At 47.5% G+C, this 23786-nt stretch overlaps 1 protein-coding gene across 19 annotated transcripts in view; it reads right to left on the bottom strand.

Moving 5' to 3' along the window:
• The window catches only part of DYSF (dysferlin), a 231105-nt gene that overhangs the window by 190625 nt on the left and 16694 nt on the right, over positions 1–23786 (bottom strand). For all 19 annotated transcript variants that reach the window (XM_059943014.1, XM_059943011.1, XM_059943010.1 and 16 more), the window contains exons 2-3: positions 15625–15680; positions 14316–14407 (exon numbers count right to left, since the gene is read on the bottom strand). In XM_059943014.1, coding sequence (XP_059798997.1) covers positions 14316–14407; positions 15625–15680 — 148 coding nt within the window. The remainder of the gene's footprint in view (positions 1–14315; positions 14408–15624; positions 15681–23786) is intronic.

Genomic DNA, 23786 nt, shown 5'->3' on the forward strand with positions numbered 1-23786 from the left:
AATGAGTCTATCTATGAAACAGAAACAGAATCAGGAACATAGAGAATAGACTGGTGGTTGCCAAGGCAGAGGGGGTTGGGGGATGGGTAGAGTGGGAGGTTGGGGTTAGCAGATGTAAGCTTGTATAGAGAGAATAGATAAACAACAAGGTCCTACTGTATAGCACAGAGAACTATATTCAATATCCTGTGATAAACCATAATGGAAAAGAATATTGGAAAAAAGAGAATGTATATATGTATAACTGAATCACTTTGCTGTACAGCAGAAATTAACACAACATTATAAATCAACTATACTTCAATTTTTAAAATATTGATTTTTTTTTTAAAGATGCATTGTTAAGTAAAAAACCAAAGTTCAAAAAAGTGTGTATAATATACTACCTATTACTTAGAGTGGTCAGATAGATAGAAAGTGTAATGGTGTTTGCCAGAGGCTGGTGGGAGCGGACAATGGGGAGTTATTGTTTAATAGGTATAGAGCTTCAGTTTTACAGATGAAAAGAGTTACAGGGATGGATGGTAGTGATGGTTATAAAACAATGCGAATGTATTTAATGCCACTAAACTATATACACTTAAAAATGGTTAAGATGGTAATTGTTGTGTGTATTTTACCACAATACAAAAAAATCTATTTTAATAAATAAATATACTACCTATTATGTAAAAAAGAGGAAAGTCAGAATTTATACTGGTGATTAACCAATAATATGAGTGATACAGAAGAAACAAAGAACAATGGTTACCTATGGGAGAAAGATGAGAATTGCACAGATGCGGGAACAAAGGGAGAACTATTGCTGCATTTTTTAAAATAGAGTCTGCTTTTATAACTCCTTAAATTTTTTTACTAACTCAAAAATTAAATTTAAAAACAAAGCATAAAAACTCTTTTTAAATTTTATAATTTATTCATTCAACAAATACTTATTTTGCATATCAGACAAAACACCGAGCCTGCCCTCATGGAACTTACATTCTACTAAGAGCTACCTGCCTCCTGACTGAGTGTATATTAGACACTCTACATGTATAGAGTGTCTAATATACACTCAGCGGTTAAACTGACACAGCAGTTAAACTGACACTAGCCCTGTGGGATAGGTACTGGTATTAGTTCAATCCACCTTACAGATGAGGAGATTGGGACTCGGAAAGGCATTTGACTTGTCTGATTTCACACAAATAACAGACAGAGCCAGACTCCAAGAGCCTTGCCTTAGACCCTATCCTGGACCAGTGGCACACCTCAGAGCCCCATAAGCACATCATGAAAGACACAAAAAGACCCTTGGTTTGCTTCGTCCATGGAAGAGAGAGCCCAGGCTATAAATCTGATCTAGTTCAACCTTTTTAAAAACATCTAATTCCAAGCTGTATTAATCATGCCTTTTTATTTTCAATATTTTGATGTTTTGTTTTTGTTTTTGTTTTTTAATATTTTGATGTTTTGATATCTGGGGCTTTGCTCACTTTGGAGGGGCTGCCCCGCCCAGGGCTAACCAATTCCTAGAGGTATAAAGGACTCACCTGCAACTGCACCTTTCATATGCAAACCAACCAATCCAGAGCCCACACCCCTACCACCTTCACTACTGAGCACTCACACTCAGCCAACATTCTGCTGCACTGAAAACCCCAGGGCCAGGTACCACATGACTTCACATAGCCCCTGCACTCCAGAGCCTGCTGAAATTATTCAAACTAGCCAATCCTAAACCCGCTTACCCTGCCTTGCCTGTTCTTTTCTGAGGAAACCACAGTAAAGGCTCTTGCCCATGCTTTCCCATCCCTCCCCCTGCCTCCTGACTGACCCCGGTGCTTCCCCATGTGGCCCCCATGGTGCAGCGTGCCCCCTCCTCTGAGGAACTGTAACGAACTGTCCTTTCAATGGCAATCATCTCCTGATTTGTTGGCCTCACCATACCTGAATAATAATAAAACCTACATTTTAAAACACAAGCCTGCTAGTTCTTTGTTGGGGAGATCAGGGGTGAATGGTCATTTTAAAGAGCTCAGTAATTGTACTCTGTAGATGGGCTACACTCTCCTATGAAGAGGAGGTTGGGAGGTCTAGTAGTCTACACTATGCATTTGGAGCTTTCAGAGGGTGGCCTTGAAGTCTGGGCCCTGAGGAGAAGAAGGAAGGGAAGGGTCGAGTGTGCAGAACAGGTCTGGCAACAGGGCAGCTGGCTGAGACCCCAGGAGAAACCAGCTAGTCAGAGAGAGGCAGCCATGCCTGTGGCAGGGATAGCTGAAGGACCTAAGAGAGACGCTCTTCCATTGAAAGTGGCCTCCACACCTGCAGACCCTCCATTGGTTACCCCAGGCCTTCCCATATGCCATGGTGCCATGAGCTGAAGAATGAACGGGTGAGGCAGCCGAGGTGCAGCAGCCCAGAGAAGACAACATCCCCAGGTGCTAGGAGCTGTGGTAGGGAGCAGTTAGATGGGAGAAGTGGGTGCAGCTCACACTGACACTGACCAATAAGTGAATGTAAGACAAGCCCCCTCCCCAAATACCCTGAAGGAAGGTGACCCAGGAAGGCTGGCAGGACACAGTTCTTGCTCTGTTTGGTTCATGGGACACCCCAGGTGGCAGACTCTGGGTGTCACACACACCAACCATGGTCTTCACATGTTGAGTCACTGCCAACATTTTTAAACTATACCTTTCAACCTATAGCAACACTTTGAAAACATTCTTCCTCTCAACTATCTTCCAAAAATAAATTTTATCATAGAATGATGAAGAATAAGAGCTCTCGAGTCATCCTACCTGGGCTGGAACCTCAGCTCTGCCATGCGACAGCTCTTTGGCTGAGCCCAAGCTACATAACCTTTCTGAGGCCTGTTTTCTCATCTGTAAAGGTCATTTTTTCATTTGACAAATATGTAGTGAGCACCTAATTATTGTAGGTATTGGGGATACTGGTTAAACAAAATGGACAACCATCCCTGCACTGTTGGGGCTTCACAGGAATAGTGCACACTTCAGAGGTTTCTTGTAAAATCCAAGTTCACATACCTAACACCCCCAACTGTGTCTGGGACATAGACAGTGCTTGGTAAATGTCACCCCACTCACTACCTTCCCATCCTCTGCACATACTACCCCACCAGATTGAAGTGAGGGCCACATTAGATCATGACTGTCTTAATGTATGTAAGAGGTAAGATTTATTTTTGGTCACTCCTGATGGTAGAATAGAAATGAGACCCTCAAAATCTCAGGGAGAGAGACTGTGGCTCAACAGAAGGAAGGACTTTCTAACATTATAATCCAGGCCCTGAATAGGCCTCTTCCTGACTCTAGCTCTGTCCTTGAAGGATGGAGGAGACTCCCGCAGGTCTTTCAACTCTGGATGACATACCTGCCAAGGGGGGAGGCTCCAGTGAGATTGTGGGTGGCCGATGACCAGTGCAGGCACAGGGTAAGGTCCAGGCATGACAGCAGTGGGGTTAGACAAGCACCATCACTAGGGCCTCCTGCAGGAAAGGCTTACACAGCCCAGACTGGTAAATGTGAAGAGAGTGCTGGCAATGGAAAACCAGTTCACAACCTTCATGGTAAAGACTGAATCAGTCAAGCAAGAGTCACCTGTGGATGCTAAATCTAGGGGGACATTTTGATGAGGAGCAGGATATTTGCAGGGTCTTAAAGTGTCTCTTAACAGACTTCAAGGAGGAAAAAAAGAACAGTAAAGACACAATGGAAAAATCAGACAACACCTTGACAGGTGATTGAAATGAATGTCACCAACGAGGGACACCATGCACCTCCAGATCCTGAGATAAACACAACACACCTATGACGGATTCCAGCCAGGAGTCAGTAACCGAATCTGATCATGAATCTAATCATGAGAAAGACATCAGACAAACCCAAAATGAGGAATATTCTATTTTTTTAATTGGGGTGTTGTATTATTCAAAAATGTAAATTGTCCTAACTGTGGAAATGTCCCAAAGTAAAGGAGGCTATGGAAATATGATGACGAAATTCAATATGGGTATCTATACTGGGGGAAAGGGAGGGGGAAATGCTATAAAAGACATAATTTGGTCAATTGATAGGATCGAAATACAAACAGTCGATTAAAGTAGGCAACCATGTTAAATGTACTGAAGTTGGTAACTTACTGTGATTATGTAAAAAAATATCCCTGCTCTTCGGAAATATACACAGAAGTATTTAAGGATAAAGGGCCATGACGAGTATAACTTACCCTCAAATGGGAGAGAGAGAAGAAGGGAGGACGGAGGGAGAGGAGAGAGCGAAAGAGAGAGAGAATATTATAAACCAAATGGAATAGAACATTATCAGTAAATGAATCTAAGTAAAGTGTGGGGATGTTCTTTTTTTTTTTTTTTTAAAGTATTAGCACCTTTAATTATTATTTATTTATTTATTTGGCTGTGTTGGGTCTTCGTTTCTGTGCGAGGGCTTTCTCTAGTTGCGGCAAGTGGGGGCCACTCTTCATCGCGGTGCGCGGGCCTCTCACTGTCGCGGCCTCTCTTGTTGCGGAGCACAGGCTCCAGACGCGCAGGCTCATTAGTTGTGGCTCACGGGCCTAGTTGCTCTGCGGCATGTGGGATCTTCCCAGACCAGGGCTCGAACCCGTGTCCCCTGCATTAGCAGGCAGATTCTCAACCACTGCGCCACCAGGGAAGCCCTGTTCTTCTTTTTTGAAACTTTTCTATGAGTTTGAAATTATTTCCCAAAAAAGGCTCTAGAAAGGTCTCCATGTGTCAGTTTCTCATTCTTTATCTTTTAAACTAAGAAAAAGATATGTCAACTAAAAATATATGTATTACAACTCAAACCCATTCATCACTGACTCAGCCGCACCTTCCTCATTAGATTGAGTGAGTCAGCACAACAGGAAAGTCAGATAGCCCCTGACCTTGCAGGACACACACACAAACACACACACATACACATACACACACACACTCAGGGGAAGTTTAAGGACACCGGTGAGGAGACACCATGAGCTGCGGCCCCTTCAGCCATGTGTGCCTGGCCGTGAGGGGCAGGAAATGAGAACAGCCGGACGTAACACACACACACACACACACACCCCAGCCCGCCTGGCCTCTGGCAGACTTCCTGCCAGTATCTGATCCTCCAGGGGCTGCCCAAGGGTAACTCTAAATAGGTTTCCACTTCATTCCAGAGAAAGACAAAAGAAAAACTATTCTGAAACCCAGGGATGTCCCGGATAGAATCCAGGACAAAATATAGTTATAAAAATCCTTGGAAAATAAGGATATGGTCAATGCTTCCGAGGATGCTGAGAATAATGGGATGGTGAACTGTAAGTATTCCTGCCTCAAAACTGCCTCCCAAGGATTCCGGAGGCCTGCCAACTGGCTTGCTGAAACCTGGAGGCTGCCAACTGGCTTGCTGAAACCTGGAGGCTGAACATAGGCCTACTTTCCCCAACTTCTAACAACAGCAAACTGCCTCTCTGCCTTTTTTTTTTTTTTTTTTTTTTTTTATTTATTATTTATTTATTATTTTTATTTTTGGCTGTGTTGGGTCTTCGTTTCTGTGCGAGGGCTTTCTCCAGTTGCGGCAAGTGGGGACCACTCTTCATCGCGGTGCGCGGGCCTCTCACTATCACAGGCTCTCTTGTTGCGGAGCACAGGCTCCAGACACGCAGGCTCAGCAATTGTGGCTCACGGGCCTAGTCTCTCCGCGGCATGTGGGATCTTCCCAGACCAGGGCTCGAACCCGTGTCCCCTGCATTGGCAGGCAGATTCTCAACCACTGCGCCACCAGGGAAGCCCACCTCTCTGCCTTTTTAAATGTCTATGCACACGGGCCTATTTGGGGGAACATCCATTCCTGTGTAAGAATGACACCAGGACAAAGCAACCAATAGACGACAAGCAGAGAGAAAATACCATCCACACTTAAAACAGGCCGAGGGTCAATATTCCTAAGAAGATCCCAAATGTACAAACTGCCATGAATTAGTTAGAAAAAAACAAGCACCTCAAAGTATTAAGATAGGCAACTGACAGAAGAAGACATACAAATGGGCAATAAACACATGGAAAGATGCTCAACTTTACAAGCAATTAAGGAAACACAAATGATAAGATACCTTTTTTCCCCCATGGCACTAGCAAAAATAAAACATTGACGGGCACTTTTTTTACACTGTCGGTAGACATAAATCAGGACACCTTTTCTGAAGAGTAATTTGGCAGAATTGATGAAAATGTTATCCCATTTCTAAGGGCCTATCCTAAAGGAAAAATAGTATAAGAACATAAAAACGTTTGGATAAAGATGTTCAGTGGAAAGCCAGGAAAGAAACTGGAAAGAAACTACATACCAGTCAATAAGGTTACAGTGGGATAAATTATGGTGCACTCACACCGTGGAATACAACACAACTACTGAAAATGGGGTTGATCAATATCCACTGACCTGGGAAAACGGTTCATGATAAAATGACGAAAAGCCAGATGGGGACCAGTATACATGGCATGACTCATTTTTGTGTAAGTAAATGAATACACTTGTATATAAACAGATGCTTGCAGATACTTAGGGAAGTTGAGGAAGCTATATACCAAACGGTCAACAGTGGACACCACTGGAGGGAAGGGAAGGAGCGGATAGGGGAACATGCATTTTTTCCTTCATAAACTTTTTTTTTTTTTTTTTTTTATTTATTTTTGGCTGTGTTGGGTCTTCGTTTCTGTGCGAGGGCTTTCTCTAGTTGCGGCAAGTGGGGGCCACTCTTCATTGCGGTGCGCGGGCCTCTCACTATCGCGGCCTCTCTTGTTGCGGAGCACAGGCTCCAGGCGCTCAGGCTCAGTAGTTGTGGCTCACGGGCCCAGTTGCTCCGTGGCATGTGGGATCTTCCCAGACCAGGGCTCGAACCCGTGTCCCCTGCATTGGCAGGCAGATTCTCAACCACTGCGCCACCAGGGAAGCCCTCCTTTATAAACTTTTAAAAATGGAGCTTACTTACGCTTATTATTTTATTTTATTTTTTTGGCTGTGCCACGTGGCACGCGGGATCTTAGTTCCCCGACCAGGGATTGAACCCGTGGCCCCTGCAGTGGAAGCGCAGAGTCTTCACCAATGGACCACCAGGGAAATCCTGGAGCTTCCTTATGCTTATAAAAATATTTATAATTTTTATACTCTTGTGGGGTTTTTTTTCAAATAAAAAAGAATGTGTTCATAATCAGGTACAGCATGTGTCCAAACAGGCCATGCGCTTGCTGTAATGTTCACATACTGGTGTGGTTTCTGTATGTGCATCTATATGGATCCTGCTACAACCAACAGTTCCCATGTACTGGACACCTTCAATGTGCCAAGCACAGGGTAGGCATTTGACACATACGCATTATACAACAACTCTGCATTGTAGGTACTGTTATTGCCTTTGTCTTGATGAGGAAACAGAGGTTCAGAAAGGTCCAGGTCAAGGCAGTGCCAGGATGAGACCCACTGCTGAAAGTGGGGCTCCCGAGAGAAGCCTTTGACCCTCACTCTCATGCCAGCCACCACCACTGCCCTGCTCAGCTATGTAGACAACCTGGGGGACCAAGACCACCTGCCCCTGCCAGGATGGAACCCCTCGACCACATCAACTCATTCCAGGTGTGAGTCAAAGGCACCCACTGGCCAGATCTGCTCCCGACCTTCCTTACATTCTTGCACATGACAGACTCACGTTCAGCTCCTTTCTAGCAACCCCCGCTTTCCCTCAATAGATTAAGCCCGTTGTCCCAGGAGACACCAGGACAACCCCTACCTCCACCCTGGGGGCACCAAGACCTACTCCAGGGTCGGCAACAGCCCTACAGGAGACGGTCACCTACGTCAGGAAGACCCACCGTTCCCAAAACATCTCCTCACGGCCTATCGTGGTGCCGAAAGGCTCACCGTTAGCACTTTCATTTTTGGTCTAAGCAGAGTCTGGGAAATAAAGCACTATCGCCTACGTTCCTAAGAAGGAGCAAAACGTTAAGCCACAGGCTGCCACCAACACTTCAGTATGAATGAGTGAGTCCGTTTTCAAACCACAGCTGGCTGAGAGCAGCCTTTGATGGGAAAGGGCTGGGGTCAGTGGGACTCAAGCAACTGGGGCAGCTGGAGGGCAGCACAGGGGAGCTACGGAAAAGGTGATGTGCCGAAAGGAACTGCCATTTAGGGAGCAGCCCTCTGTGGCAGGTCCCTGAGATGTGCTTTTGCACTTGATTTAATACTCCCTAAGGAGGAGGAAACAGGCTCAGGGAGCTGAGCTGAGGACCTGCCCAAGGCCACAGGGCTGTTGAGTCTGGACCCTAGCTCTTCCCAAAGTCCATATTCATTCCAGCTCATTCCGCGACCAGCTCACGGGGCCAACGTCGGGGTGGGAGGAGGAGCAGCTGAGGAGGAAGCACAGGGAGCAGCGGTGCCCAGGGAGGTACCCGAGCTGCCTCCTGGGCCCCCGTCAGTGGCAGACGCCATACTGACAACCCCAATCGCAGGGCAGGTGAAGGCAGGCAAGGCTCTGTGTGTGGCTGAGAGAGCCCTCGAGGCCCCACTTTATAGAGTCACCAGGTCGCCGATTCACTCTTTAGAAGAGTGAATCACACTCTTCTAAAGAAAATGCTATTGTGAGAGCCTAAGGGAACGCTTCTTTAAAGGCAGTAATGTGCCTTCTAGCTGATTCTGGGTGTAAATCTGGGTCTCCTTCTGTACTGGTTGATTGAAGGGGGGGCGGGGGGACAGCCACCCTGGAATAGAGCTGCCAGATCAAGTACAGGATTCCCTGTTAAGTTCACCTTTCAGATAAACAATGGGTAATCTCTTAATATAAGTATGTCTCATGCAACATTTGGGACATTCAAACTTAACTGAGTGTCCTGTATGTTTCTCTATTGAATCTGGCCACCCTACCCTGGGCCTGGCTAGGCCTGGGGCCAGTGAATTACTATGGTCAAGGTGAGTATCATTTTAACCCTGGTGGTTTTTTTGCTTCGTTTTTTGGGGGTTTTTTTGGCTGGGCTGTTAGGCTTGTAGCAACTTAGTTCCCAGACCTGGGATCAAACCGGGCCCTCGGCAGTGAAAGCGCAGAGTCCTAACCACTGGATGGCCAGGGAATTCCATAACCCTGGTGTTTTGACAGATGGACATTTTGACCCCATGGAGACTTTTGCTCCCATATTTACATTTACCAAACATTTAAATAAAAAAATTAAAAAATACACATACATTAATTAATTTCTACTGGAAAGGCATTTTTCAGAACAAATTAAATTAAGCCCATTTAATTTGTTGAGATATTTTCTATACAGTGTAATTAAACTCCTTTCTTTTTTTAATCTTCATTTTTATTTTACTGAAATTATTCTCATTGGTAACAATTATTTTCTGTTTAAATCTCCCAACACAGGTTTGGTGCAAAGTTTTTTGGGAGGGTTTTTTGTTTGTTTGTTTTTTCATTTTTCGGGTCATATCAAGCTTTATCAAATATAGCTCTCTTGGGCTTCCCTGGTGGCGCAGTGGTTGAGAGTCTGCCTGACAATGCAGGGGACACGGGTTCGAGCCCTGGTCTGGGAAGATCCCACATGCCACGGAGCAACTGGGCCCGTGAGCCACAACTACTGAGCCTGCGCGTCTGGAGCCTGTGCTCCGCAACAACAGAGGCCGCGATAGTGAGAGGCCCGCGCACCGCGATGAAGAGTGGCCCCCGCTCGCCGCAACTAGAGAAAGCCCTCGCACAGAAAACGAAGACCCAACACAGCAAAAATAAATAAATAAATAAATTTATAAAGTTCCTACCAAAATTCTTAAAAAAAAAAAAAAAATATATATATATATATATATATAGCTCTCTTCCATTCTTGAGTTTTCTTTCGTGGAATTAGTTCTATTAAGTCTGATTCTCTCAGGTCAATGTTTACAGTTACCAACAGGATTCTTCAGTCAGTTTTTCATTTCCTTAACAATTTTACCATGTGCCGTTTTGCCCATAATTATTGCATGGTAATCATTTCTACCAATAACCACATCCAGAAGCTATGGCAAGAATTATATTTATTTCTTAGTTAATCCATGAAAAGATTGAGAGCCATTCCTTGCAGAAGCGCCAGCATTGCTCTCATGCCCTGGTGCACACTGGTCTCCCCTGGGCAGTTTCAGGAAGTCCTGCTGCCTGCACCTGACTCCAGCTTCTCCTTTAATCAGTTTGTGCCTAGACACTGATCTACTGTAAAGCTCCCAGGCCATTCTAAGATGCACCCAGGGTTGGGGCACTCTTCTAAAAATCTAGAGCTGCGCTGTCCAACACAGTAAGCCGCCACTACGCACGCACATGAGCTATTCAAATTTAAATTAATTAAAATTAAATAAAATTTAAGATTCAGTTCCTCAGTTACACTAGCCAACACGGAACAGTTCCATCATCTCAGAAAGTTCTACCGGGCAGCACTGGTCTGGAGTGCAGACGACTGGTTCTCACTCACTAACACCTGGGAGTTCGTAATGATGCACAGGCCCTGCTCCCAATCAATTAAGTGAGAACTTGCAGGCGGGGCCAGGCACTGGCATGTTATGTCAAAGCTGCCAATGATGCTATTGCGTCTCATAGCCTGGATTGGGAACTTCTCAGCTGAACATCCCAGGGGTCAAACAGCTGGTCAGGGATCAGAGTCAGCTTCCCCTCCAGCGTCCTTCTGAGAAGCCCAGAGTAAACAGGAAGTTGTTGAGTGCAGCCTGGGACACTCAACTGAGTCCAGGACCCAGCCTAGCTGGGTTTGCACGAGTGTCTCCCATCCAGAGGAGTGGAGTTTCCTTTTATGTGCCTTTGAAACCTGATTTTAGCGACACGGAGTTGATCCACCCCTGCAGTTGCTTCAGGATGGGTGGGGTGCAGAATGGCCCAGAGACAGTATCCAGCCCGAGGTTTCCCTGCTGAGAGATTCCGAGACCCCACTCCAGGCCAGCAGCCCAGGCTGGCACAATGAGGTCACCCAAAACTGCCAACGGTCGTCGGGGAAACACAGAAACATCAAAAATCCCAGAAGCCCTGGGGAAAGAGAAGAAGGTGGAAGTGGGGGAGAGTCAGAGGATAGAAAGAATAAAAGGAGAGGGGCCAGGAAGGAAAAGGAGTGAAACCACAGACCTGTGGAGACAGAGGTGCAAGTGAGGGGCTGTGAAGAATGAGTGAGGCATTGAGGGGACTCTAGAAACAGGTGGAGGCAGAGGATGGAGGTTCAGAAGAGGGAGAGGAGGAGACAGAGGGAGACTGTGGGGGGCTGGGCTGCACCTCGCTCAGAAGAAGACCCAGGGGGACCCTTGGTGGGCTCACAGCCCACCCAGGACTGCCAGGAAGGAAGGAACTGCTGCATGACGGACCCTGTGGACCTCCCTGAAACCGAGGGCAGTCAGATGGCAGCGGTCACCATCACACCTGTTATCTCCCTATTTGCTTCCTGACCAGACACTGCCAACTGGAGGGTAGTGAGTAGGTGTTCTATGTAAAATGTTCATTACATTGAATTCACTGATTTTTTTCCCTTTTCTCTTTTAGAACGTAAAATGTCACATGGTTGCTCTTGCCACTTCCTGGAAATGCTTCTTATTTCTACAGCGTTAGACTTTTTAATACTTTTAATTAACTGGGATTCTTTTCTCACATTTCATGAGCAGCATGAACGTACTGTGTGGTCTAACCATGAGGGCCTTACAGAAGCACCCTGTGGGTACCTGCCTCCCTCTCTCTGCTCCACTGGGTTTACCCTCATGCATCTTCCATCCAAGCAAACTGCTCTCCAGCCTGCATACCCCACTGGCTCCGAGGCTCCGATAACAAAGCTAAAATTCTATTATTTCTGAAATTCTTCAGATGTTTGTGAATGTAAGTTTAAATTTAGTTGAATTAAAATTTAATTTTTAATTGCTAGAAATGCAAAATTGAGACAAATGTTTGAAAAACTCAAAGATTACATTCAAGTAGTTATCAGAAGGAAGTTTCTGGTGAATCGGGAAGCTTTGTGAATTAGTTCTTCTGCAAATTGCTGTTTGAGGAACTGATTTCCAGCACACAGGCCTCTCAGTGACCTACCTGGTCATGTGGGAAACTGGTGTTCAGGGAGCTGACTTGCCCCCAGGAGCCAGAGGACACCCACAGGGGCCAAGGAGAGGGCTCCAATGTGCGAGACAGCCTGCCCCTGCTGTGATCTCCAACCCACAGAGCCAGGCCGGCCCATGTGTGGCACTGGCCTGCTATCACCCCGAGGGCTAGCCTGGCCCTTGAATTGATCAAAACTATGTTCTCATCCCCTGCTGCCTTCATGGTCTTAGAAATCTCCCCACAGGGCCTGAAACATACTGAATGTGACCATGAAAGTGAAACATGCGTTCCCTCTGCATGCCTTTGCCTTGCTACGCTCTCTCCAGAAGGGCCCAGCACCTGCCTGGGGTTCCGGGAGCCTCTGAGAGGGGCAGAGGCTCCGTGATTCTGACCATGTTGCAGACCTGCCCTTCAGTCACAGCTCTGCCATCAGTAGCCTTTGAGGAAATTAATCTCCTGGAGCCTCAGTTTCCCTCCGTAATAATGACAAGTATAATAGTAACACCTAACAATTAAAAAAGATCTTTTATATAAAGACTCAGCACAGGGCCAGACACTTGGCTAAGCTCTTGGTAAACATCAGCTGTTGTGGGTTTGCTATTATTATCCTCAGCCTGGTGTGAGAGGTCCCCTCCCAACCTGGCCCCATTGCTCCCTTCTCACTGGGCTGCACAAGTCATGTGACTGAATCCCACGTGTAAGGCCTTAGCCTGCTGCCCTCCATGCCCAAACAGTGGAAGGCCCTCCCTTCCTCTCCTCTCTAAAGCCAACCCTGGCCTCCGAGTCAGTTTGCGTTGCCCTCCTCCAAGAAGCCTTCCAGGACCACCCAGAGTCCAGCATTGCTCCTCCCTCACCTGTACGTCCACCGTTCATGCTTGTCAGAAGCTGCCTTTTTTCCATGAAATACCTGTGTTGGGGTAACAGTGTGAACGAGTTCCAGCCCCTGCCCCTGTGCACATGGGGGCTGCTGAGGTCCAGGCTGGACAAGATGGACCCCAGATGCCCTGGACCCACACCTTTTAGCCCTACCTTGGGAGGGCCCAGTGGAAGCGCCCCCATCCTCCCCACACATACCACGCGCTGCCCCCACGGCCAGCAGAGACACAGAGAGACCGTGGTGGTTGCATTTTTCTTCCAAGCTTTTTAAGATTTCAAAATTTCCAGATGTCTGGCAGGCTGAGACCCCTGTCGGCCTTCCCCAGGTCTCTGAATCCTCCTTCCTTCCCTCTCCCACTCTCGCCCCGCCAGGGAAACACAGCCCGGCCCCAGACACCAGCTGACCCAGTTCCCAAACAAAGGCTCTACTGTCAGCAGGTCACAAAACAGCAAGCCTATGCCCGATCCTCGGGCCCAGACCTCAGTGAATGGCACCAAGAGCATGAACCCACCCCTGCTGGCCCCTCACACAGCTGCACTCCGTCAGGCCTAGCAGGGACCGCTGAAGCCCCACCCTGACATTCAAGGTTCGGCCCTGAGCGCTCTCAGGCTGTGTCTCCCGGGTCACCCTACCCACAGTCAACAGCGCCATCAGTCTGCAAGCTGGCTGGCCCTGCCCACCCTGCCACCAGCACACACAAGGCCCAGGAGCTCCATACACGAGGAAGGACCCATCGCCCGCCTCGAGAGCCTACTTTTGCCACCACAAAACTTTGAACTCTGCCCCTACTATTCCCCCTCCCTGGAAACCATCCCTACTACGTATATGAAATATCACCAGAAGACACTGCCACAGGATGGTGGGCAGTCAGTGTGGGTCGTTATTACTGTTCCGACTTCTAAACCACAACTCTCACCTCGAGTCCCACCTCTTCCATGAAGCCATCGCTCGGCCCGCCTCGCGCCATGTGCCACTGCCCTCCCTAGCCTGTGCTGGGCAGGGAGAGAGGGCCGTGCCTGGCACCTCAGGGCTGCAGCAGGACCCAGAGAGCCTTTTCTTCCCTGCTCCCTGGGACACAGGCTGTCCGGGGAAACACATGCACATCTGATTCTAGCCCATCTTCCTTCCCTGCCACTTGGGAAGCTCTTAGATTTACCCACGGCTGAGTTCCTGAGACTGCAGCCAGCCCTCTCCCCCAGATCTACCACTGGGCCAGGCCCACTAGTGGCAGGTCTTCACTAAACACCAGCTCTCCAGAGCCCACATTCTGTAGTCTACATCCGCCACGACCCTACCCATACACACCCACAGGCCAGAGTCCCCCTCACCGCCTCACCTGTTCCTCCCCATCGTCTCATGGTCTTTGACCACCACCTGAAGCTCGGAGCCCTGGTCCAGGGGGACACCCTTGAGGTCCCACTCAAAGCCCTGGAAGAAAAAGAGAAAAGATGTCTTAACCTATGGACCCCTAGAAGAGACTGTGTCTGGTTCCCACAGGTCCCCCTCGGGCACTGAGCAGGCATCTGTGACCACTACTGGTGAAGGGAAGGATGCATGAGTGAAGGAATGAGTAGCAGGGTCTCAGAGCTTCAGAAGGGACAGCGAGAGCTGAAGGCAGCAGAAGAGGAGACCAGACCCCCATGACCCCCTCCCCAACTCAATTCCACCAGTCACCAGGAGCACAGCTGGGAAAAATTCCAGGTGACCCTGCAGGGCCCTCAGGGACCAAGATCAGTGTGCCCACGGAGCAGCCAGGCGCCTGGTGACAGCAGGCATTAGTGCCACACTGGTCTCCAGAGACCCCAGGACCCTCCTCAGAGCAAAGGCACCCCATGCACCCCAACCCCATCCACACAAGGATAGGGCTTCCAAAGACCACCAAGGTGCCATATAAAGAAAGCTGGTTGACTAAGTCTCGAACAAGAGCAAGTTATGTAGCAGATGGGAGCCAATTCTTTTGGCAATTAGAGAATGACAAATCTCTGCACAGATAATACCCTGACCAGCAAGAGCCTGAGCTGGTAAGCAAATACATGAGCATCTGCCAACAGAGATTTAGTGGTTAAAATTGTTAAAGGCTATTGCAACATGCCTTAAGTAAATCATTCGCACAGATGATTTACTGCAAATAGGCAATTATTTCCTATAGTTTAAATTACCTAAACATTGTCAGTTTTTCTAAAACAGTGTATTAAATTTAACCCAAAGGAAAAAAAAAGAAAGAAAGAAAGAAAGCTGGTTGAGAGGGCAGAGGCCAGCAGGAGCCAGAGGAGGACCTGATGAATCAGGGAGGGCTGTGGGGAGGAGGTGGATCTGGGCAAGGACAACGGCCTGTGTAAGGGAGGAAAAGCAGGTAAGAGAGCCCTAAACACCCTCTTCCTGGTTGGCCAGAGCTGAAAGAAGCGGAGACAAGGAACCCCTCACTCCTCTCCACACTGTACCCACATCACAGGGGAGACCGCCGGCCAGGCCGCCACCCCTCCTCCCAGGTGCCAGGAGGATTTCGTTGGCACACCGGACCAGAGACCCTCGTCTCCATGACAACACCACTGAGAAAGCCGCCTCTGCCTGAGCCCCCTGACTCGTCCCTGCAGAGACAGTGGCAGCAGAGGGAGGAAAGGAGGGAAGGTGGGAAGCTCACATACCTCATTCCACACGGGGTTCACGTTGTTCTTGATGACTTTGGTTCTCTTCTTCACCCCTACGAGAGACACAGAGGGAGAGTGAAGAGACGTACCCCAACGTGCGCCTTCCCCAAGTGAGGGCCAGTTCCCAGACCTGCACTGCAGCTCACCCGCCAAAGGAAACCTTACAAAACCCACGAGTCCCCGAGAATCCCACCAGTCTGCGATGAAAGCCCAATGCCAATCACACACACCTCTCAGCTCTGGGATGGACAAACAGCAGCCCCATCAGAAGGACTGTTTAAAGGGAAATACCCAGCCTGACTCTTCTTAATGAGTTTGTTATGGTTACTCCTGACTTTCTAAATAAAGTTTTTAAATTGTAAAGTTTCTGATTCTCAGAATGAATGATCTTCATAGAAAATATTCCATTTTTCTTTAAAAAAATCTATCTCCACATATTGTATGATTCCATATATATGAAATGTCCAGAATAGGCAAATCCACAGAGACAGAAAATAGATTAGTAGTTTCCAGGGCCCTAGAGGAAGATGGGAATGGCAAGCGAATGCTTAATGGAGATTTCTTTTTGGGGTGATGAACTGTTATGGAGTTAGATAGTGATGGTGCTTGTACAACATTGTGAGTATACTAAAAACCATTTATACTGTACACTTTTAAATGATTAAAATGGTGACTTTTAGGGTCTGTGAATTTCACCTCAATTTAAAAAAAATCCACCTCACTCTCACCTTGAAGGTATCTATCTGAAGCAGGCTGTTCTACCTGCTCGTGAGGGCTGGGCCTAGGAAATGCAGAAGGGCTTTGAGATAGACAACAAGAAGAACTAACACTGTGATGGCTGAGAAGAGCCACAGTGCCCCAGGCGGCAGACTGCTAAGCGCTCCCTCTGGAGTTTGGGCCTAAGGGGTGAATGAGGGGCACAGAAAGGGCTAAACACGTCTGGCTCTTCCATTAAGCATCAGAACAGAAATGATTCTGTGTTCAATGGACTATTAAAAGTGTTCAGCCCGGGCTTCCCTCGTGGCACAGTGGTTAAGAATCCGCCTGCCAATTCAGGGGACACGGGTTCGAGCCCTGGTCGAGGAAGATCCCACATGCCACGGAGCAACTAAGCCTGTGCACCACAACTACTGAGCCTGCGCTCTAGAGCCTGCGAGCCACAACTCCTGAAGCCCGTGCACCTAGAGCCCGTGCTCTGCAACACGAGAAGCCACCCCAGTGAGAAGCCCGTGCACAGCAATGAAGATCCAACACAGCCAAAAATAAATAAATAAAAATAAATAAATTTTAAAAATAATTTTTTTAAAAAAGTGTTCAGCCAGACACAGAACTTATATTTGGGTTGGATCTGAAAGATCACCGGTTCAACCCCGCCTGTGCAAGACCCTGCAGTCAGAAGCCTTTGGTCTCACCTGGACTGCTCACTGTTTACAGAGTCCTGTCTGGACCATGAAAGCCCCTCAAGCCTCTGGAAACATCTCCCAGGACCCCCGAGTCCTCCTCTGAAGCTGAGCATTGTCCGTTTCCCTTCTGTAGGGTCAGCCCCCATGGCCCGGTTCAGAGCATGGAGAGAAGAGGGGAGCAGAGGTGGGTCAAGGACGCAAGCCAGGTAGGGGGAAGGATTTGGAGGAAGGAAACAACAGAGAAAGGAGCAAAGGAAAATCCAGGAGAAAGAAACATCTGAGGGAGGATCGGTAGACTTAAGGCAAAGATTCAGCCCCAAGAGCCCCCTCAGAGATCCTGAGAAACCTCCACCAGTGGTAGAGGGTGAGCCCCCAACCCCTCTCACCGCCTGCTGCAAATCACTGTTGTGGGAAAAGCACGTGGACTTTGGAATGACACAGACCACCATAGAACACTTATTTTCTGGGAGACCCTAGGGCAGCAGTTCTCAAATTTTTGGTCACAGGATGTCATTCTTAAAAATTATTGAGGCAGGACTTCCCTGGTGGTGCAGCGGTTAAGAATCTGTCTGCCAGTGCGGGGAACACAGGCTCGAGCCCTGGTCCGGGAAGATCCCACATGCCGCGGAGCAACTAAGCCCGTGTGCCACAACTACCGAAGCCCGAGTGCCTAGAGCCCGTGCTCCGCAACAAAGAGAAGCCACCACAATGAAAAGCCCGCGCACCGCAATGAAGAGTAGCCCCCGCTTCCTGCAACTAGAGAAAGCCCGCGCGCAGCAACAAAGACCCAATGCAGCCAAAAACAAATAAATAAATAAAATAAAGTTTAAAAAAAATTATTGAGGGGACTTCGCTGGTGGCGCAGTGGTTAAGAATCCGCCTGTCAGTGCGGGGGAAACGGGTTCGATACCTGGTCCAGGAAGATCCCACATGCCGCAAAGCAACCAAGCCCATGTGCCACAACTACTGAAGCCCGTGCACCTAGAGTCCGTGCTCCACAACAAGAGAAGCCACCGCAATGAGAAGCCCACGCACCGCAACAAAGAGTAGCCCCCGCTCGCCACAAAGACCCAACACAGCCATAAATAAATAAATAAATAAATAAACAAATAAACAAATTTATTTATTAATTTTAAAAAAAGAAAAACTTCCATAGAAAAAAAATTATTGAGGACCCTAAGGAGCTTTGACTAAGGTAACTTGTATCTATCAACTTTTACTGTATTCAAGGTTAAAACTGAGGCATTTAAAAGTATTTATTTAGTAATTAATATTATATTAACAATAATAAGCCCAGTACATGCTAAAGTAAGTGATATATTTTTATGAAAAATAACTAACTTCCAAAACAAAGGAAACAGAAAAGTGACACTGTTTACATTTTGCAAATCTCTTTAATGCCTCACTGGATTCTCATTATCCTGTCTACATTCAGTCCATTGAGATGTCTTGTTTTAGTTGACATCTGTGAAAAAAAACCCAACCATATAGTTGGAGATGCATTTTAATATATTTTCGGATAATTGTGGATCTCCTTCTTTGATACTGCACCAAAACTCAATAAGTAGTATTTCTTTATTTTTGGCTGCATTGGGTCTTCGTAGCTGCGTGTGGGCTTTCTCAAGTTGTGGCGAGCTGGGGCTACTCTTCATTGTGGTGTGCAGTCTTCTCATTGCCGGGGCTTCTCTTGTTGTGGAGCACAGGCTCTAGGCGCATGGGCTTCAGTAGTTGTAGCACGTAGGCTCAGTAGTTGTGGCTCGCAGACTCTAGAGCGCAGGCTCAGTAGTTGGGACGCAGGGGCTTAGTTGCTCTGTGGCATGTGGGAGCTTCCTGAGCCACGGCTTGAACCCGTGTCCTCTGCATTGGCAAGTGGATTCTTAACCACTGTGCCACTAGGGAAGCCCTCAATAAGTAATATTTCTTAAACCTAAAGGTTAGCTGCAGTGTGAAATCTGAAAGCAGAGTGATGAACATTTTGTACTCTGTTACATTAAAATCCATTGTCCTATCTTGCATTTTGAATAAATCTTTTATCCACACATGATTCTGTAACATCTTGCATTGCTCATTTGGGAAGTTTTTACTCACTGAGTTATGCAGACCTTCCAAATGTTGACACATTTCACTATATAATACTGAAAAATCACATTCATTAATATCACCATCAGTCTCATCAGAAAAGTCATTAAATACTGGGAAACTGGAAGACAGAAGCTTTCTAAAATTCCAATTTTTGTTTGAAAGCTCAAATTTTATGATGGGCAACAAATGATAAATGTCAGCTTTTAAGGTGGCAGGCTCACTCACTCATGTTCAAGAGAATGTCTATCAAATGCCCAAGTCTGAACGATCATAGTTTGTCAGTCATTCTTTCAAGTAAAAACAGTATTCCATTAAAAAAAAAAAAAAAAAAAAAAAGCCTAGTTCAGCATGCCACTCAAGCGGTCACACAGTGCTTTTTCTTGCAACAATCATCATTTTCCAGGGTGCAGCAGAATTCTCTGTGCATACCTCCCATCTTAACACAGAAAATATTACAAACACGTGTAACTCCAGGATCAAGATTAATAAAATTAATATTTGCACTGCTTTATCAAGGTCATTCTTCAGTAAAACTGGCTTTTTTCCCCCCCAAACTGTGAGTACTGGCTTTTTTTTTCAAATTACATGAGGGTGAAAAATACAACAACTAGTACAATTTGGTGCCAAAGCCCTCATTAGTCTTAAGGCACCAACAGTTTTACCTTCCAGTGCTATTGTACCAGTTGTACAAATATGGACTCAGTGAAAATGGCAAATAGCATCTTAGTGTTATTGTGGAAATAGCTTTAACCTTGCTGACCTGCTCAAAGTCCTGGGGATTCCCCCACAGGTCCACGTACCACACTTGAAGAACCTCTTAGGAAATTCTCTGAACATGTTAGTTTCCTCACCTGTAAGGTCATAATGATGCCTCCCTACGGGACTGTGGTGAAAATTAAACAAGATAGGATGACTGAGCTGCCTGGCACACAGCACGCTCATTAAATGTGAGTTCACTTCCCCTCCCCTCCCCTCTGTGCCCCACTCTGATGCATCTAGTGAACTCCTACTGATCCTTCAATGGGCAGCTCAGTTGCCTCTGCTCAGATAAGCCTCCCCCGACTCTCCCAGACAGAGATGGTTGCAAGCTGTGACCACATGTATCGAACAGCAGGACAGCTGTGTGCTTCTATGTCTGTCTCCCCAACTAGGGTGTGAGCTTCAGAGAGCAGACACCATGCCTCCCTCATGTTAGGAACCCTAGAGTATAGCAAGGTGCCCAGTAATCGGGTGCCAAATGAATGGGTCCTTTTCTTTCCCAAGTTGACTGCAAGTTCACTTCCTCACTAGAGGACAGAAGAGGACGGCTCTTCTCAGGGAACGCCAGAGACTGCATTCACAGAATGGCTACATGTCAACAGACAGAGGGGATGAAAGAAAGTACAATGGGGGGCAGGTGTCTTTGGGGGGACCAGTTATCTTTTAAAGGTTGCCCAGGCCTGCCCTGGCTGAGTCATTCTGAATCCCCTTGGGGGCCGTGTTGGTGTGGCTCCAGCAGAGGTTAAACACATGGCTTTGGAGTCATTCAAACAGCAGGCACTACTAAGTGAACTTGTCACCTCTCTAAGGTACGGCTTGTCACCTCTCTAAGGCCTTATCTCCCTTGGCAGTAAAATGATAATAATAAAGAGTGTCTACTTTATCAGTTTTGAGGGGATAGGAGATGCTATCTAAGTGTTCACTTCCCCTCCCCTATCAACTTTCCATGACCTACAGGAGTAACATGGAAAATTCCATCTGCAGCCTCTCTTGAATTGGCCACTTGGAAACATATCCAGGTGCTCCTGGCTAGCAGCAACTAAGCAGTGTCTGTGTGCCAAGCCCTGTGCAAAGTGTCTTTTAAACATTTTCTACTTCCTGCCTTCCCTGAAGATGAGGAGGACAAAGGCCCTCTATGGGATTTCACTAAGTCCCGGTTAGAAGGGCCAACTCTGGGACCCTCTGGATGACATGAAGGGAGTGGTCACTGATAGCCTCTACAGCCCCAAAGAAGAGCCAGAAAGAAATGAAACATTAACCCAGCACAATCACATGACTTACAGACGCCAAGGAAGAGGAAGGCAGGCTGCTAGTTAGGAAACAGTTCCTTCCTCATCATGGATTTAGACCTGTCCTGTCCTTGATCATCAATTCTGGCCTTGAGAGATGTGGCGCTATGTCTGTAAATAAACAGACTCAATAGTTAAAGATACAGGAGAGCTCACAGCTCATGCTGGGATGGGGGGAGGGGATTACATCCTCTCCCCAGGTTACTCTGCAGAACTGGGGGCCAGCAGGCATCCGTGAGAATCATGCTGGAGCCCTAGGGTGTGCCTCCAGACTGAATGACTCAGTGAAGGGGAGTGAACCCGCCATGGGAGGCTCTTCCGGGCCCCATGCAAATTCTTCACTTGTTTCCCCAGCCTACCCACCCCAACTCAACCCACACTCCTAGACCGGAGTCACCCATGGCTGTAGGGTAGTGTTTTTCTTTCTCTTTCTCTTTTTTGTTTTTTGACCTCACTGCACAGCATGCAGGACCTTAGTTCCCTGACCAGGGATCGAACCCGTGCCCCCTGCAGTGGAAGCACAGAGTCCTAACCACTGCACCACCAGGGAAGTCCCTAGGGTGGTGTTTTTCAAACTGCAAATTGGGACCCATTAGCAGGCCATGACATCAGTTGAGTGAGTTGACCAATATGTCTTTTTAATGACAGAATAGACTAGAGAAGAAAATTTCAGAGCACATCTTTCGTGTAAAAGTACTATAACTCGAAAATTTTGGTTATATTTTCACATACATACTTATGGGTGTACTAAGTCTTGATGTAAAATATATTTCTTGCTGTGGATAACAGTCCCAAAAGTTTGAAAATAGTGCCTTAAAGGAAGATTGTCAGAGGAGAACTGGAACAAAGAAATCTTGGCCCTTGCGTGTCGAGAGCCCAGGTGTGTGACAGAGAACGACGTAGCGCACCGTCCTGGTCCCCCACTGGGGCCAGTTTTGATAGAGACCACGGGCTGTGGGAGGGGATGTGAGAAGGAGCCTCAGAGATAGGCGCAAAGTGAAGGTAAGAGGACAGTCCACCCTGCCCAGCCAGCGCCTGGGCCCACCTGGCTGAGCGGTCTCCGCCGGTGGGAGTTTCACAAATCTGACACCTGAGCATCAGACGTGGCTGCGGCTTCACTCGAGGAGCCACATCACTGCCCTCTGCTACCCGCCTGGTGAGGTCTACCTGTCGGCTAGGTTGCTGTCTCCCCTGCGGTCTGGGCCTCAGGCCTCACTCATACCTTCAGGCCCGTCTAGTGGGGACAGACCCCTTTCAATGGCCCAGGATGCTTGTGAGCCCTGCCCTGCCCTCGCCACCAAGGCCTGGACAGGCACAAGGGTTACAGCGTAGAAGGGAGCACCCCGATCTCTGGCAGAGCCAGCGGGCAATCTCCCTATAGCAGAGATAAGGCAGACTCCCTCCCCCAACACGATGATCAGGTCACGGTACATTTCAGAAGCAGACAAAATGCTTGTCTTTGTAACACTGATTCAATGGACTCTTTGGGGCTGGTGGGATCACAGAGAAGACAAATGCCAAAGCAGGGACTTTCACTGAGGGTGCACATCACAGTCTATAACCTGCTCCCATGTTTCTAATGCCTGTCCAAAGAGGATTTACAAAAAGGCTGAGAAATACTGGTCCATTTCCCATTGCATCTCAAAGGCACCAAGGCCCAGATATCCACTGACAGATGAACGGATAAACAGAATGTGGGATATACACGCAACAGAATATTGTTCAGCCTTAAAAAGGAAGGAATTTCTGATACATGCTACCACATGGATGAACCTTGGAGACATCATGCTAAATGAAATAAGGCAGTTACCAGGGACTTGGGGAGGGGGAAATGGGGAGTTATTATTTAACAGGTATAGATTTTAGCTGGGGAAGATGAAAGGGCTCTGGACATGGATGGTGGTGATGGCTGCACAACAATATGAAAGTAATTCATACCACTGAACTGTACACTTAAAAATGGTTAGGATGGTAAATTTTATATTATGTGTATTTTAACACAATTTTTTTTTTTAAGTCCAGGTGGAAGATGGTGAGGACACAGGTAGCAGGCCTGGGGTCTACTGACAGGCATCTGGGTGGGGAAGGCAGAAGTGGGGGGGGTGGGGGGAGCAGAGCACATCTCAGATTCTGACAGGGATGCATGAGTGCTGGTGGGGCCGTTCACCTAGAGAGGGAGCAGAGAGAAGAAGAGATGGGGCATCTGGGACTCCCAAAGAGAGAGAGACGGGCTGTGTCTGCCCACCAGTCAGGTAACAGGACCCACTGTCAGAGAGGCAGGGCACCTTCAGATCGTGCAGGCAACCTCAATGCAGTCTCTTATTTAGTCCACAAATGTTTATTGAGGACTTGCTCTGTGCTGGGCACTCTCTTGACACCTCATTAGAATACCCATCAGAGGGACTTCCCTGGTGGTGCAGCGGTTAAGAATCCGCCTGCCAGTGCAGGGGACACAGGTTCGAGCCCTGATCCAGGAAGACCCCACATGCAGCGGAGCAATTAAGCCCATGCGCCACAGCCACTGAGCCTGCGCTCTAGAGCCCAAGACCCACAACTACTGAGCCTGCGTGCCACAACTGCTGAAGCCCGCGCGCCTAGAGCCCGTGCTCTGCAACAAGAGAAGCCA

Source organism: Balaenoptera ricei, chromosome 13, assembly GCF_028023285.1.
Source record: "Balaenoptera ricei isolate mBalRic1 chromosome 13, mBalRic1.hap2, whole genome shotgun sequence".
NCBI classification, from domain to species: domain Eukaryota; kingdom Metazoa; phylum Chordata; class Mammalia; order Artiodactyla; family Balaenopteridae; genus Balaenoptera; species Balaenoptera ricei.